The sequence below is a fragment of the Hemibagrus wyckioides genome, linkage group LG01, assembly GCF_019097595.1.
Source record: "Hemibagrus wyckioides isolate EC202008001 linkage group LG01, SWU_Hwy_1.0, whole genome shotgun sequence".
In the NCBI taxonomy this organism is placed as follows: Eukaryota; Metazoa; Chordata; class Actinopteri; order Siluriformes; family Bagridae; genus Hemibagrus; species Hemibagrus wyckioides.
Window position 1 is genome coordinate 4,511,349 of NC_080710.1, and position 16,931 is coordinate 4,528,279.

The following is a 16,931-nucleotide window of genomic DNA, read 5'->3' on the forward strand; positions in this document are numbered from 1 at the left end:
TCTTTATTCACTGGATAATTTGCTGCAATTTCTGCTCCTGCTGCACTGTTTGTATACTGTATGTGTTGATAATTACTGTGATTATGTGTTTGTTTATGTTTTACTGTTTATTGCTGCACGCTGGTGACAAACAAAACACGATTCCAACAATTTTATAATTAAGGCTGTTGTAGTTATAAAAAATACACATTATTACCATGTTACAACAATGTTAATACAGTGGTCTAACCAAGGTCTGTATTAAAATGTCCTAAAAATGTTATTACAACACATGATTACTATGTTATTACGACAAAGCTCGCACAGTTGTGTAATTGTTATTATTGTGTAAAAACCATGCACTATTTTTTCAATGGCATAATGTTCATACCACATAATTCTGCAATGTTATTATAATGTTATTAACCGTGTGTTAATAATCCGACTCAGTGAAGCCCAACTCTGTGTAATCAGATGCGTTTTATTGATTAATAAGTTTACATGTACATAAAGCAACAGTTCCCCACTATAAAACACATTCCAACCAGAACATAAGCAGATGTTATTGAAAATATCTTGAAGCATTAATGTTCAGCAGAATCAGGACTGAATCTTCCCAAGCGTGATGATCACAATGCGCTGGTTTACATACAACAGATTAAAATCCTGTTCATGCAAGAGTCAGAATGATCAATCTCTGACCATGCCTTTGACAAATCCTGATTGTTGATACAAGTTCTCTGCATTTGTGCATGCCTCTGTGTGTTTGTGTGTGTGTGTTTGCGTGGGTGTGTTAGAGAGAGATATCTGAAGACACTTGGAGCTTCTGTGCTGGTTTCCATTTGTAGCTGCGTCTCGCTCCGTCAGCTCTTATGTAGGGTTGATTTCTCAGACCTGTACAGAGATAGAGAGAGAGAGAGAGAGAGAGAGACAATCACTGCAAAATTGAAACACTGCCTAGGGAGAGGGCATGAAAAGGCAAAATCACTACCAGAGAAAGAGAGAAAGAGAGAAAGGAGTCTATGAAGGACTCAAATCATTGAAGTTGGAGTCAGAGAGCAGCCGGGACGAGCGCTTCCCTGAACGAGCCGTGAAAGGAACAGCTTTCAAAGCTAAGAGGTAGAGAGAAGAGACCAAGCAGAACAAGTGAGTCTTAAGAGAAAAGAACAGGAAATAGGAAAGGTCATAAAGACAGACTGGAAGTGTGCACAAATCTGATGCGTATGCTGACCTGTGATGATGTCCTCAATGGTGCCGTCCTTGCCCTCACGCATCAGAGGGGACACCTGTCTTCGCTTCAGCTCTGCTATCAGGTCCACCTGTGCCAAGCGTGGCATCATGGGCATCTGCTGAACAGCAAGAATGAAATGTTTATCGACAGGTTTGCTCTGGTCTCCAGACCTTTTCTCTGTTTTAGCGGGAAACACCATGAACATCGGCAAAAGGTTTACGATTACTACAGGAGCTTTCCTATCAAACTACCATCTTTCTCTTAAGGTAGATTATTCCACTCAGTTTCTTTTGTTCCTCCATTTTTAAACTCTTTCTTTAAGCCCACACTCTTACGTTGCTTCCACTTTTGTCGGCATCCAGCATGGCCGTCCCTTTGCTTGCATCGTCTCCCATGAAGCTGTCTCTCTTCCTCTGCTCATTCTCCTGTTCAGCCGTCTAAGAAGAGAAGTTGGAGTTTGATCCTAAGTTTCATTTAGCAGACCTGTCTACAACATTACTGCTGAATGAGATTAAAGTAAATAGACATAATATAAACAGCTGAAGCTGAAACCCATACAATGTGAATGGAGCAAAAATGTGTGAAGCTACGTTCTTCAGCTGCACTTCAGTAACGCAACAACTAATGAATATGCAAATTGACCAACATTCTCTGTCACCCACTTATCGCTTCCTGAATCATTTTTTACATAAGTACTGTGCTGTGTTTACAACAAATGACCAAAATAACAACCATGGCATTAAAAATGATATTTTAAGCTTAAGTTACCTTATAAGCTTTAATGAACCTAATGAATATTAGGAAGAACATAGAAGGGGGAGTGGTTTTGGGATTCTCTCCAAAGTACTCCACCACTGATTCATACACCTCCTAAATAGAGAGAGAGAGAGAGAGAGAGAGATTGATGTTCTTTTGTGTATTAGTGTCCGTTTTATTATTTATATATACACTACTCACAAAAAGTTAAGGATAATCGGCTTTCGGGTGAAATTTCGGGATGCGCCTAAAATGCACTATAACCTTTACAGATGAACTTAATTTGACCTTCTCTACACTTTTGAATGCACATGTCCAACTGTTCAGTGTTTCAGTACTTTCTGCAGAACTTGCTGTTCTCTAACAAGGTGCTTAATGGCAAAATTCACAACTGGTGTTTGATCCATGAATCGACCAATAAATTTTCTGGTTCAATTAGAATTGGTATTTAAACAGTCCTCTTCATCATGCTGTTCACATTTTGACATCATGAGACCAAGACCACACCTAACAATTGATCAACAGTAACTCGCCATTGTGAGGCTTCAAACAGGATGTTCTCAGAGGGAAGTGGCCACTGAGCTTAGAGTGTCACAGAGTGTCATCAGCAGGTTGCGACAGAGATTCAGAGAGACTGGAAGAGTCACAGAAAGGAATAGAAGTGGATGTCCTTTGGCCACATCCCACGTTGATGACCGCTTCATTGTGAACAGTGCCCTGTGGAACCGGATGATGAATGCCACTCAACTCCAGGCACATTTAAGGGAGGTGAGAGGCACCCAAGTGTCATGTCAGACCATTCGAAACCGTTTACATCAGCGTGGCCTGCATAACTAGACGACCTGCAAGGGTACCTGACCACACCACCAGGCACAGGCGTCGGGCCAGGGAGCATTTACGCTGGACGAGGGACCAGTGGGCCTCTCTGTGCTGTTCTCTGATGAAAGTCGATTCACGTTGAGCAGAAATGATGGCTGCCAACGATGTTGGAGATGTCAAGGAGAGCGCTATGCATCAGCCACTGTTGTCACCAGACGAGCCTTTAGTGGTGGTGGTGTTACAGTCTGGGCAGGTGTGTCTATCTTGTGAATGGTACAGTGACAAGCCGATACTACCTGAATAACATCATTAATCCAGTCATTGTGACCCTGCATGAACAACACAGGCCTAATTTCATCTTCATAGACGACAATGCTCCTGCTCATCGAGGTTGCATCATTAGGGAACGGCTGCTGGAGGCTGGGGTACCTCAGATGGAGTGGCCTGCACTTTCTCCAGACCTGAATCCCATAGAAAACCTATGGGATCAGCTGAGTTGCCATGTAGAGGCTCGTAACCCTGCACCCCAGAACCTCAATGACCTGAAGGCTACCCTTCAAGAAGAGTCGAATGCCATGCAAATAAATAATAATAATTTAAAAAACAGAAATTCACACCTGGGCGGTATTTGCGTCTTTAACCACAGTGTCCATCAGACTGCTGTTGTTGGACAGGAAGTCCTTTAGGATCAAATTGTCTTTTTGTTCCTCAAACTCCTTCCGGGTCACTTCCATTCCTTTCTCGAGGGCACGGACGTCTAACAAAATGCTGTCCAGGGAGACTGAGAGGAACAGAAAAAAAAACATTTGTGTGTTATCACCATCTTTGTGTGTGTGTGTGTGTGTGTGTGTGTACTCGCTCACCCATTGCTGCTTTGTCCATGAAGTGCAGCTCAGTATGAAAGGTGTGTAGATGTGGGAATTTCTCCTGTATGATGCTGACCAGGAAGTGCAGCAGTGTCTGTCTGCGATCTGTCGACTTTGTGTCCAGGAGCTGAGCAAAAGCATAAGCATCATAAGTACAGAAAATATCAAATCTCTCTCTCTCTCTCTGTGCATGCGTGGCAGAGAGGCGAGTGTGGCGTGTGAGAGCGTTTGGCGTTTTGCCAGTTTTTTCGGCACTAAGTGCGATTATTTTCCATTGAAAATCTGGGAATATTTATATACTTATTGTGTGTGTGTATGGATAATAACTGTGAGTGTGTGCATGTCTGTGGGTGTGTGCAGGTGTGTGTGTGAGTAGCGTGTCTGTGAAGCGTGGTTATGGCGGATCTGAACGCGAGGCTGTGTGAGAGTTTGACTCGCCGGCACGGTGTCCGTGTTGTGTGTCCGGCACGGTGTCCGTGTTGTGTGTCCGGCACGGTGTCCGTGTTGTGTGTCTGGCACGGTGTCCGTGTTGTGTGTCCGGCACGGTGTCCGTGTTGTGTGTCCGGCATGGTGTCCGTGTTGTGTGTCTGGCGAGTGTTGAAGAATGTTGTTTAGCAGTCGGTAATGTGGTGGGGCATGAGAACATTGTCTCTGCCTCCAGAATGAACATCGGTAATGTGGTGGGGCATGAGAACATTGTCTCTGCCTCCAGAATGAACAGTGCCATTGTGGTGTTTCTGAATAATGTTGAGAAAGTGAAAAAGCTGATTCAGAAGGGTATTGTGATTAATAATGAGTCAGTACTGGTTTCTCCCCTCAGTTCCCCATCTAAGAAGGTCATGTTGTCCAATGTCCCTCCCTTTATTTCTGACGAGGCTATCTGTAAAGAGCTGTCTCACTACGGGCAAATTGTCTCCCCCATTAAGAAAATCCCCCTCGATTGTAAGTCCCCACTGGTGAAACACTTGGTTTCATTTAGAAGAATGGTGTTTATGGTCCTCAGAGAAGATGTGGAGAAGCTTAATGTTGTTTTTAAATTCAGTGTGGAAGGATTCGATTACAACATCTTTGTTTCCTCTGATGCTGATATGAAGTGTTTTAAATGTGGTAAAACAGGACACCTTGTTCGAGCCTGCCCTGAGAGGCAGAGTGACCCCAGTGTTTCTGAGCGACCGAGGCAGGACGCAGCTGAGTCAGCTGGAGTCGTTCCCCCTGCGGCTACAGTTTGGCCGGCTGCTGAGGGTCTCGGAGCTGCTGTTGCACTAGACCTGAAGGAAAGTGAATCCCAAGCCCAGCCTGCAGCCCAGAAGCCCACTGGAGCCAAGCCAGCAACGGAAAAGCCGTGCACGGCCGGACCGGCTGCGGAAAACTGGACCAGGAGAAGCCGTGCTCCACTGAGAAGAGCTCAGTGGGTTCTGGTGCAGTGCTGGAGCTGCCTGTGCTGGCAGAGGCAGGCACGGAGGTGTAGAGCGACCGCCCGGAAACACCGGACACTACACCAGTGCAGGGGGACAGGGGAGACGTGGATATGGTGGATGAGCCCGTTTTTAAAGTTCCAAATAAAAGGAAAAAACAAGGTAAGGGACGGGGAAAAAAGCAAGCAAAAAAAAGACACACAAAGGTGGAGGAATCAGACAGTGACGACTGCATGTCAGACTTGGTTTTAACGTTTGACTCTCAGGAGGAACAGGTTAATGTCATTTATAGTGCAGAGGACTACCAAATGGCAAAAGAACGTGGCATTAGAAGAGTTTTTCCCTGACCATAAACAATTTATTCACAACTTTAAGTTCTTCAGAAGAGAAGGAGCTTTTATTGATGTTGAAATTTTCCGTCTGAAGAAACTGATAACTAGAGTGAACAAGGAAAACTCTGGTGATGAATAATGTGTGGTGTTTTTTATTTTAGAGTGGTTTTTACCCTCTGTTTAGTTTTATTTATTTTAATGATTGGAATTAATATTGTGAGTTTAAATGTTAATGGAGCAAGAGAACAGAATAAGAGAGCTAAACTGTACGGTCTTTTAAAGCAGAAGCACATTGACGTTGCCATGCTGCAAGAAACCCACAGCGATACCAGCAATGCTGCTGATTGGGTGAAGGAGTGGGATGGGTTGGTGATTTTAAGCCATAACACAACGCTCAGTGTTGGAGTTGCCTTGCTCTTTGCTCGCAGTTTTATTCAGTTTTTATTCAGTTGAAGAGATTTTAAATGGGAGGCTTTTAAAAGTGAAAACTTTTTATGAGAATGAGGTTTTAGTTTTTATCTGTGTGTACACTCCCACTAGTGCAGTGGAGAGGATGACGTTTTTAGACATGTTGAATAATGTTATTGCTGACTGCAACACTGCAGAGATTTTGGGTGGTGATTTTAACTGTACTACAGATATTTTAGATTGGAACCACACAGAACCTCATGTGGCTTCCCGTAAGGGTCTGTGGGAGATGGTGGAGGCCCAAGAGTTAAGTGACGTATGGAGAACTTTTCATAAGAATAAGAGACAGTACACGTGGGCCCATGCCATAGATAACACACTCTCCCTGGCAAGATTAGATCGTTTTTATGGTTTTAAGCATCAGCTGATGTTTTTTTAGTGTTTTATTGTTCCAGTAGGTATCTCTGACCATAGCATGGTACAGTGTACTAAAAGAGAAGGTTAAACCTAGGAGTGCCTACTGGCATTTTAACACTGCACTTTTAGAAGACGCTAATTTTAAAGAGTCTTTTATTTATTTATGGAATTGTTTTAAACATGAGAAGGCAGCTTTTGGTTCACTTCAGCTGTGGTGGGGATGTGACTAAAACACAAATAAAAGAATTTTGTCAGCAGTACACTCTTAACGTCACAAGAGACATTGTTAGATCTCTGAAAGCTCTGGAGATAGAAATAGTGGAACTCCAGCGTTTGGAGGCCACTGGAAATCGAGGGCATGTTGAAGCCCTCAAAAATAAAAAAGGCAAAATGAATGACCTGTTAGACATTACAGCACAGGGGGCGCTGGTCCACTCACGCTGGTCCACTCACGCTTAATGCCTCAATATGTTTATCAGCCTATGCAGATGATCAGGTAGTGATGATAAACACACAGAATGATGTCAATGTTTTAACTGATATTTTAAATGACTTTCAGATTTTATCCTCTGCCATTTTAGTTGTGGAGTGGGGAGGAGGGCAACCTTCAATGAGATTTTAAACAAAAACTGGGAAGGCTCTGTAGAGCATGTAAAGGGCAGACTGAGCAGGTGGAAGTGGCTGGTTCCAAAGATGTCCTACAGGGGGAGAACGCTGGTCATCAACAACCTCGCCGCGTCGTCCCTCTGGCACAAGCTGGCATGCGTGGATCCACCGCTGAACCTGCTAGTGAACATCCAGGCCCTGCTGGTGGACTTCTTCTGGGACGGTCTACACTGGATTCCACAGGGTGTTCTTCATCTGCCGAAGGAGGAAGGAGGACAGGGGCTGGTCCAGCTGTCCAGCAGAGCTGCAGCCTTCTGCCTCCAGTTCATCCAGAGACTCCTCACTGGACCCAGAGACTTGGTATGGAGAGCAACAGCCAGTGGATTATTACGAACAGTTCAAGGACTGGGGCTGGACAGAGCGTTGTTTTTAATGGACACAAGAATGCTTGAAAATACATTTCAGGATTACCAGCCTTTTACCGTGGACTTTTTAAAATGTGGAACTTTTCTAAGAAACAGAACAAGGGCTGCAGAATGCTACACTGGCTGCTGGAGGAGCCTCTGGTGTACGGCGGGCGACTGGACATCTCCAGTGTGACCATCCCTGCACTGACCAGAACAATCATCTCCTCAGGGATCGTTACGCTCCGGGAGCTTGTGAACATCGCAGGGTCAGAATTGTCGAGGGCAGAGGACCTGGCAGTGCATGTGGGACTGCGGTCCCTGCGTGTTGTCAGTCAGCTTCTACACTGCTGGAAATCTGCATTGACATCAGAGGAGCGTGTTCAGCTAATGGACTATCAGCACACAGGTCCTGCAGAGGACGAACCCTTTCCCCAGCTGAACATTGCTCCTGACCTCGACGGGTGTGCCGGCCCCCTCCTGGAGTGCCGGGGCGAAGGGGAGATGGACTTTGGGTCAGTGTCGGGGAAGCTGCTCTACAGAGCGTGTGTAAAGGTTTTAAATAAGAAAAAGCTTAGTGGGAGCGTAGACACCCCATGGAGAAGTGTACATGGTTTTACTGATGATTTTAAACCATAGTGGAGGGCACTTTACAAACCACCATTAACCAAAAAAGCTGCCGACCTCCAATTTTACACTGTATTATCTCTGTGAACTCTTTTATATCCATTTTAAATTGTGATATTGCACATGACTGTCCTTTTTGTTCACAGAGAGAAACAGTTTTTCATGCTTTTATTCACTTCTCCAGATTACTTCCACTGTTTGTGTTTTTACGGAGCATTTTAAGGTCTTTTAATGTTGTTTTTACTTTTCAGTGTTTTATCTTTGGTTTTAAGTACGTCAGAAAACACCGGTTCAGGTGCCAACTGATCAATTTCATATTTGTTCAGGCAAAAATGGCGATATACTTGAGCCGGAAAAACCAGATTGCACGAAACACTGACTGTGACGCCATAAGAATTTTTAAAAGGCTGATGAATCAAGAATTTTAATTGATCATAACTTCAAGACCATATTCTAAAAACATTACTAATTTATTCCTAGACATTTTCTTATATTTAGCTTTTAGACTTTAGAAATATAATTCTTTATTATTATTATTATTATTATTATTATGATTTTTTGTTTTGTTTTCTTGCAAGTTTGGTTATTTTCTCCCCAAAATGCTGCTATAAACACTTTATTCCTGTAAATTTGAGTATTTACCACTAAATATTGCCACTTTCATCTTCTTCTTCTTTTTTTTTTTTAATTTTTGGAATCTATTCTAAATGATACTTTTATTCTTGAGATATAAATAAAAATACATTTATTTTTAAATATTCTATTTCGTAATAATACAAATAAATATATTACATATAATATTTTATATAATATATAAAGTATAATAAAAATAATAAATATAAATTATCAACTTTTAGAAATGACTAAGAATAGTAGGATAATTTTTTTCTTTTAACGTCAATTTCTCTTACACACCCATTTTGTATTTATTTTAAAGAAAATTGTAATGACTTTTTATCCATTTACAGTTACAGCTCTCACAGCCATGTTACTGAGAAACCACAAAATCATGAAGACTTGAAAACCTACAGTATAAACTCTCTTTACAGAAACAAATGTCACCATGGCAACAGGTTTGTAACATGTTTACATCATAATATTGTTCCTTCTGTTCAACAGTATACAGTAATAAGTGTTTATAGCTGGACCAGGCTTGTCTGAATGCAACTATAAATAGATAAAAACTACAATATGACGTTCTTTAGGTACTGAAAAATAATGTAACTAGTGGCAAATTGCTGTGGTATAAAACACTTCAGAAAGTTTTTTCTTCTCATCACATTAATAAACCATGAATACACACACACACACACACATTTCCATGTTTGTTTTCTCACCTGATCGAGACTCTGGAGGCGGAAGCCATAAACCGCGCCTCTCTTGCCACTGTTCATATAGTTCCCGAATGCAAGAATGATCTGAATGAACGACAAGAAAATTTGAACAGAAATAAATGACGACGTTCTAAAAATATTCGTTCTAAAAAAAAAAAAAAAAAAAAAAAAGGTCATCCAATCCTGTGTGCTGTGCTGTACCTCCAGAATCTTCTTCAGTTTCCCGGAGGATTTAATGGACATGGATGCAGCAATGATGGCGTTCAGTTGCTAGGCAAAACAGAAAAAGGAAAAAAAAAGAAATGAGGTAAATTAAACCCATTATCCGAATCAAGCGAAGAGATGCTAAGCTGCTCTTCATCTAAATAATCTGCATTTACATCTCAGGGGTAATGCAGAGATAAGCGGTGTAATTATGTGATTATCTGAATAATTCGGTGCTTTTTGATGAACATGCTGAAATGCTTTATTGTCACCGCAGTGTGGAAAGATGTTTTTTCCCCCAAAGTTGTTGAGTAAATATAAATTTAGACTTACTCGTTTTTACAAACACGTATCAAGTCTCTTGACTGTTCTACTGAAAGCACATCATCTCTGTCATTACCTTGATCCCATTATGAACACACATGCTTTTGTAATCAAGAGATTTTTCCATCAATTTAAAATTTAAAAATATTTAACTTTGTGTCGCACACACTACTATATTCACTCTCTCTCATCTATGCCCTTTTTCATGCATTCTTACAAATATTACCATTTTTTCCTTTCAACTTCAAGTTGATTCTCAAAATAATACAATTTTATTTTTAAAAAATTAAATTATTATTATTATTATTATTACTATTATTATTATTAATAAAATATTAGCATTTTTAGTTTTAGTTTTCAGACTTCATCAATATTATGATTATTTTCTCAAAAAAAAAATTTTGTTGCAATTTTCATATTTTACTCTTGATTAAAAAAATTCTATTAATTTAAATTAAGTATTTTATTTAACTCTATTAAATACTATAACCTTTTTGTCATTTTGGGAATTAATTAATTAACTAACTTAATTATTAATATATATATATATTTATTTATTTATCATTTACAAAATTCTCATTTAATTCTTGATATAAATATAAATATATAAAAAATTTTAAATAAACATAAATCATATTTCATGCAAGTTTAAGAATTTGATCTCAAAATAAATAAATTGTGTTTTTGGAATATTGATTATATGTGTGTGTATATATATATATATATATATATATATATATGATGAGGAATATTTGTGATTTTAGAAATATCATGATTATTTTCTCTTATTGTCTTCAACTGATTCTAAAAAAATTGAGGAGGTCATACTAACTGGCTTCAGGAGCTGGACGCTCTCGTTGAAGTTCCCCATGAACGTGAGCGTGTTGATTCGCCGACAGAGTCGTGGGATTTTCCCAAACTGGGCCATGAAGCGGTCTTCCTCAGAGAGCTCCAGCACGGAGCGGCCATCGTGCTCGTAATTCTGGATCATCTTCAGCTCGTAGTCGGATGGGACGAAACGCTCTAACTGCTCCAGAAAATCCAGACTTAATGCCTTCAGATTATACCTGTGAGAGAGAGAGAGAAAGAGAGAGTGAGAGAGAGAGAGATTATTAGATGCAGAAAAATTTGTAAAAATTCTAATAAAAATTAAAACATTTATTTTTATTCATTTTCATTGGCATTAAATATTACATTTAACATTCTTTTCAGCTTTACTCAGTATGTTATTATTTATATATAATTTATATTGGCTCTATATTTTACAGTTCATTTTTTTAATTACTTTTTAAAAAAAAAAACTTTTTACTTTTTTAAATTACTTTTAATTTTTTTTTATTTTCAGGTCTACCAAAATGCTTTTTTAGTTGCTTTATTTTCTGCTGCTTCATGTTTGAAAGCAATTTCTATTTCTGCATTTTAATTCCGTTTATTTCCCCTTATGTTGTTTTTTTATTATTATTATTATGCAGTAGACCAAAAGGCCGCTTTTTTTTACTTCAGAATATTCTGTTTTACATTTCTGATACATTTTTTGTTTTTTTCACTTCATCAATACTTTATCAATGCTTTATTATTATTATTATTATTATTATTATTATTATTAATTATTGCAGTAGATCAAAAAGACATTTTTTAAATTTTATTATTTTTGTGATTTTCTTTTAAGGACTTTTATTCAATATTTTTTTGGCTCTTTCTTTCCTTTGAGCAACATTTTTAATGTATTTTATATCATTAAAAATATTAAGTGCAATTCTTTGCAGTCTTTAGTGCAATTGCATCATAGTTTTAAGGTCGACATCAGATGAACAAAAAACACTTCTGCGAATTTGTGGATCCGTGTATTTGAGGTTTTTTTTGTTTATTAAGTTATTGAGTTTTGGGGAGTTGATGCTTTACATTTTTATCATGATCAGTGTCGTGTATATGAACTAATATTGCTAGAATCCCTGTGTGAATGCTGTGTGCTCCTTCTTGATGAAGAAAAGTCTCACGTTTTTATTACACATTTTTAAAAAAAATCTCAGGTTGCTTTTCAACTAATAAAAATGTCAAACTAAATGAAGAGTCTATATGGGATGTGTGTGTGTGTGTGTGTGTGTGTGTGTGTGACACGCACGTCTCAATGGCAGTGCAGATCTGGCTGGCATCCATGCCTCCTTTGCGTAGAGTTATTGCCAGGTTTTTGGCTCGGTTCGGTTCCAGCAGGGAGATTTTACTGGAAGATTTTCGCGCCACTTTCATTCTCAGAGTGTTGACGTTGGTGGGAGGAGACTGAGCTTTTGTCTTGAAGAGCTCCTCGAAAGTGTCCATGTCCAGCTCCTGGAGTATGAGACACCACAAGGAATTCAAGATGAACAAGATTTGTTTGCTTGCTTTGAAGTAAGGAAGGTATATAAATCTTTGAGGTGTGCTGTTATAGGGAAATAATCAGTGACGGAATGGTGTGATGTGGAGAAAGAAAAAAAAAAGACTACTTACTGCTAAAATGTTTTCATCATCCAGCTCGGTGAAGACGGTTCCAGCGACCTGCTCATCCTTTAAAGTCTGCCAGTTAAAAAGCGGCATGCGGTATTTCGTCTGGATCGGTTTCTTATCCCTCATAACTGAAACACACATTTCACACATTTAGTAACATGCAAGTAAGTGTATGGGAATATTCAGTGTGGAAGGAAATCTCACCTGTTCCTAAGGTGTTCAGAGGGGGAGGAGGTGGGGGAGGAGGCGGTGGGGGAGGAGCAGGGGCTGGCGGTGGGGGCGGAGTTGGAGGTGAAGGTTGAGACTGTGCACTGGATGCACTCACGGGAAGGTTTGCTTCAATAATCTTCTCCTTGACTGAAATAAAATGAAAATTAAATTTTAGAAAATTCGACAATAAAAATCTACCAATAGCAGACACACACACACATACACACACATAGACACACAGACACAGACACACACAGACACACACACCGACACACACACACACACACCTTCACTTGTGTGACGTAGCTGTGTGTTTCCGGCCTTGTTTATGACGTTCAGTTCCACGGACCCAGACTCGGAGCGCTGCATCTGGATGATCCCCTGCTCCACGAGGGACTGGACCTTCAGCTCGAGCGCTCTCGATAACCGCTCTCGGTCCCTCTCTCTCTCCCTCTCCAGCTCTCTGGACATCTCTCGTTCTCGCTCTCGCTGCTGCAGGGTGGAGATCTGAGAGCATGATTCCCGGAGGCTCTCCTGCACACACAGAGGTAGACATGGCCATAGCACCTCAGATGAAGTGGCAAAGATGCAGAACATGAGCTTTATTTGGTGGTGTTGGTGTAATGCTGGAGTAGTGATGTAGATGTTGTAGGGGTGGTGGTGTAGTGGTCAAGTTGTAGTGATGGTGGTGGTGTAATGCTGGAGTAGTGATGTAGATGTTGTAGGGGTGGTGGTGTAATGGTCAAGTTGTAGTGATGATGGTGGTGTAATGCTGGAGTAGTGATGTAGATGTTGTAGGGGTGGTGGTGTAGTGGTCAAGTTGTAGTGATGGTGGTGTAATGCTGGAGTAGTGATGTAGATGTTGTAGGGGTGGTGGTGTAATGGTCAAGTTGTAGTGATGATGGTGGTGTAATGCTGGAGTAGTGATGTAGATGTTGTAGGGGTGGTGGTGTAATGGTCAAGTTGTAGTGATGATGGTGGTGTAATGCTGGAGTAGTGATGTAGATGTTGTAGGGGTGGTGGTGTAGTGGTCAAGTTGTAGTGATGGTGGTGGTGTAATGCTGGAGTAGTGATGTAGATGTTGTAGGGGTGGTGGTGTAATGGTCAAGTTGTAGTGATGATGGTGGTGTAATGCTGGAGTAGTGATGTAGATGTTGTAGGGGTGGTGGTGTAGTGGTCAAGTTGTAGTGATGGTGGTGTAATGCTGGAGTAGTGATGTAGATGTTGTAGGGGTGGTGGTGTAATGGTCAAGTTGTAGTGATGATGGTGGTGTAATGCTGGAGTAGTGATGTAGATGTTGTAGGGGTGGTGGTGTAATGGTCAAGTTGTAGTGATGATGGTGGTGTAATGCTGGAGTAGTGATGTAGATGTTGTAGGGGTGGTGGTGTAGTGGTCAAGTTGTAGTGATGGTGGTGTAATGCTGGAGTAGTGATGTAGATGTTGTAGGGGTGGTGGTGTAATGGTCAAGTTGTAGTGATGGTGGTGTAATGGTCAAGCTGTAGTGATGATGGTGGTGTAATGCTGGAGTAGTGATGTAGATGTTGTAGGGGTGGTGGTGTAGTGGTCAAGTTGTAGTGATGGTGGTGTAATGCTGGAATAGTGATGTAGATGTTGTAGGGGTGGTGGTGTAATGGTCAAGTTGTAGTGATGATGGTGGTGTAATGCTGGAGTAGTGATGTAGATGTTGTAGGGGTGGTGGTGTAGTGGTCAAGTTGTAGTGATGGTGGTGTAATGCTGGAGTAGTGATGTAGATGTTGTAGGGGTGGTGGTGTAATGGTCAAGTTGTAGTGATGGTGGTGTAATGGTCAAGCTGTAGTGATGATGGTGGTGTAATGCTGGAGTAGTGATGTAGATGTTGTAGGGGTGGTGGTGTAGTGGTCAAGTTGTAGTGATGGTGGTGTAATGCTGGAGTAGTGATGTAGATGTTGTAGGGGTGGTGGTGTAGTGGTCAAGTTGTAGTGATGGTGGTGTAATGGTCAAGCTGTAGTGATGATGGTGGTGTAATGCTGGAGTAGTGATGTAGATGTTGTAGGGGTGGTGGTGTAGTGGTCAAGTTGTAGTGATGGTGGTGTAATGGTCAAGCTGTAGTGATGATGGTGGTGTAATGCTGGAGTAGTGATGTAGATGTTGTAGGGGTGGTGGTGTAATGGTCAAGCTGTAGTGATCATGGTGGTGTAATGCTGGAGTAGTGATGTAGATGTTGTAGGGGTGGTGGTGTAGTGGTAGTGTGGTGTTGTAGTGGTAGTGTAGTGGTAGTGTGGTGTTGTAGTGGTGTAGTGGTAGTGTGGTGTTGTAGTGGTAGTGTGGTGTTGTAGTGGTAGTGTATTGGTAGTGTGGTGTTGTAGTGGTAGTGTAGTGGTGTTGTAGTGATAGTGTGGTGTTGTAGTTGTGTAGTGGTAGTGTGGTGTTGTAGTGGTGGTGTAGTGGTAGTGGTAGTGTATTGGTAGTGTGGTGTTGTAGTGGTGGTGTAGTGGTAGTGGTAGTGTAGTGGTAGTGTAGTGGTAGTGTGGTGTTGTAGTGGAAGTGTATTGGTAGTGTGGTGTTGTAGTGGTAGTGTGGTGTTGTAGTGGTAGTGTGGTGGTGTAGTGGTGGTGTAGTGGTAGTGTAGTGGTAGTGTGGTGTTGTAGTGGTGGTGTAGTGGTAGTGTGGTGTTGTAGTGGAAGTGTAGTGGTAGTGTGGTGTTGTAGTGGTGGTGTAGTGGTAGTGTGGTGTTGTAGTGGTAGTGTGGTGTTGTAGTGGTAGTGTGGTGGTGTAGTGGTGGTGTAGTGGTAGTGTGGTGTTGTAGTGGTGGTGTAGTGGTAGTGTGGTGTTGTAGTGGAAGTGTAGTGGTAGTGTGGTGTTGTAGTGGTGGTGTAGTGGTAGTGTGGTGTTGTAGTGGTGTTGTAGTGGTAGTGTGGTGTTGTAGTGGTGTTGTAGTGGTAGTGTGGTGGTGTAGTGGTGTTGTAGTGGTAGTGTGGTGTTGTAGTAGTGTGGTGTTGTAGTGGTAGTGTGGTGTTGTAGTGGTAGTGTGGTGGTGTAGTGGTAGTGTGGTGGTGTAGTGGTAGTGTGGTGGTGTAGTGGTGTTGTAGTGGTAGTGTGGTGTTGTAGTAGTGTGGTGTTGTAGTGGTAGTGTGGTGTTGTAGTGGTAGTGTGGTGTTGTAGTGGTAGTGTGGTGGTGTAGTGGTGTTGTAGTGGTAGTGTGGTGTTGTAGTAGTGTGGTGTTGTAGTGGTAGTGTGGTGTTGTAGTGGTAGTGTGGTGTTGTAGTAGTGTGGTGTTGTAGTGGTAGTGTGGTGTTGTAGTGGTAGTGTGGTGTTGTAGTGGTAGTGTGGTGGTGTAGTGGTGTTGTAGTGGTAGTGTGGTGTTGTAGTAGTGTGGTGTTGTAGTGGTAGTGTGGTGTTGTAGTGGTAGTGTGGTGGTGTAGTGGTAGTGTGGTGGTGTAGTGGTGTTGTAGTGGTAGTGTGGTGTTGTAGTAGTGTGGTGTTGTAGTGGTAGTGTGGTGTTGTAGTGGTAGTGTGGTGGTGTAGTGGTAGTGTGGTGGTGTAGTGGTAGTGTGGTGGTGTAGTGGTGTTGTAGTGGTAGTGTGGTGTTGTAGTAGTGTGGTGTTGTAGTGGTAGTGTGGTGTTGTAGTGGTAGTGTGGTGTTGTAGTGGTAGTGTGGTGGTGTAGTGGTGTTGTAGTGGTAGTGTGGTGTTGTAGTAGTGTGGTGTTGTAGTGGTAGTGTGGTGGTGTAGTGGTGTTGTAGTGGTAGTGTGGTGTTGTAGTAGTGTGGTGTTGTAGTGGTAGTGTGGTGGTGTAGTGGTAGTGTGGTGTTGTAGTAGTGTGGTGTTGTAGTGGTAGTGTGGTGTTGTAGTGGTAGTGTGGTGGTGTAGTGGTAGTGGTGGTGTGGTGGTGTAGGGAATGTAGGAATCTTTCTGCACATTCTGGGCTTCTTGATACCAAACAAGCATCTTACTCTTACTCACACACTCGTACCTTTAAGAGTTCCACTTCCTTAGTGGTTTGGATAAGCTCTCTCTCCAGATTCGACACTTTCTCCATTGCTTCGTTCTCACACTCCTGCAGCCTGCTGCTTAACTGCAACACACACACACACACACACAATCCCTAATGAATATGCCAGAAATGACAATGATGAGGAAGAGTGTTTGAGTGTGTGTGTGTGTATACCTCTGTGTTATTCTGCTGGACTTCCTCTAGATGCTCCAGTAAGGCATTTTTGGTCTCTGCATCCTCTAGCAAGGCTCCAACATCGAACAAGTTATCCAGATACGCCTGGATCTGTACCTGTAATCGCTCACTTTCACTCACTTTTAATGTCTTAACACACACACACACACAGATTTTAAGTATTTCTGTTTTCTGTGTGTGTGCGTGTGTGTGTGTGTGTGTGTGTTTCTCACCTCCAGGTAATCGTCCAGTCCCAGCTGTGTGAATTCGTACTGCAGGTGAACTCTGAAGTTCATGTTTTCTACAGAATGCACCACAATATTGATAAACTGCATGCACGCCACCTAGTGGAGAGAGATGGTACAACAAAAA

At 41.6% G+C, this 16,931-nt stretch overlaps 1 protein-coding gene across 7 annotated transcripts in view; it reads right to left on the reverse strand.

Annotated features, from left to right (window-relative positions):
• Window positions 1-438: 438 nt before the first annotated feature.
• The window catches only part of fmnl1b (formin-like 1b), a 31,433-nt gene continuing 14,940 nt past the window's right edge, over window positions 439-16,931 (reverse strand). For 2 of the 7 annotated variants that reach the window (XM_058378889.1, XM_058375763.1), the window contains exons 11-27: window positions 16,793-16,903; window positions 16,560-16,709; window positions 16,365-16,466; window positions 12,701-12,947; window positions 12,408-12,560; window positions 12,207-12,331; window positions 11,845-12,047; window positions 10,555-10,789; window positions 9,396-9,464; window positions 9,198-9,278; window positions 3,649-3,778; window positions 3,403-3,566; window positions 1,979-2,080; window positions 1,546-1,647; window positions 1,211-1,328; window positions 971-1,091; window positions 439-873 (exon numbers count right to left, since the gene is read on the reverse strand). In XM_058378889.1, the coding sequence (XP_058234872.1) occupies window positions 1,000-1,091; window positions 1,211-1,328; window positions 1,546-1,647; window positions 1,979-2,080; window positions 3,403-3,566; window positions 3,649-3,778; window positions 9,198-9,278; window positions 9,396-9,464; window positions 10,555-10,789; window positions 11,845-12,047; window positions 12,207-12,331; window positions 12,408-12,560; window positions 12,701-12,947; window positions 16,365-16,466; window positions 16,560-16,709; window positions 16,793-16,903 (2,184 nt within the window). In that variant the 3' untranslated portion in view covers window positions 439-873; window positions 971-999. The remainder of the gene's footprint in view (window positions 874-970; window positions 1,092-1,210; window positions 1,329-1,545; window positions 1,648-1,978; window positions 2,081-3,402; window positions 3,567-3,648; window positions 3,779-9,197; window positions 9,279-9,395; window positions 9,465-10,554; window positions 10,790-11,844; window positions 12,048-12,206; window positions 12,332-12,407; window positions 12,561-12,700; window positions 12,948-16,364; window positions 16,467-16,559; window positions 16,710-16,792; window positions 16,904-16,931) is intronic. The other 5 variants (XM_058378131.1, XM_058374248.1, XM_058376574.1 and 2 more) reach the window with 4 other exon arrangements.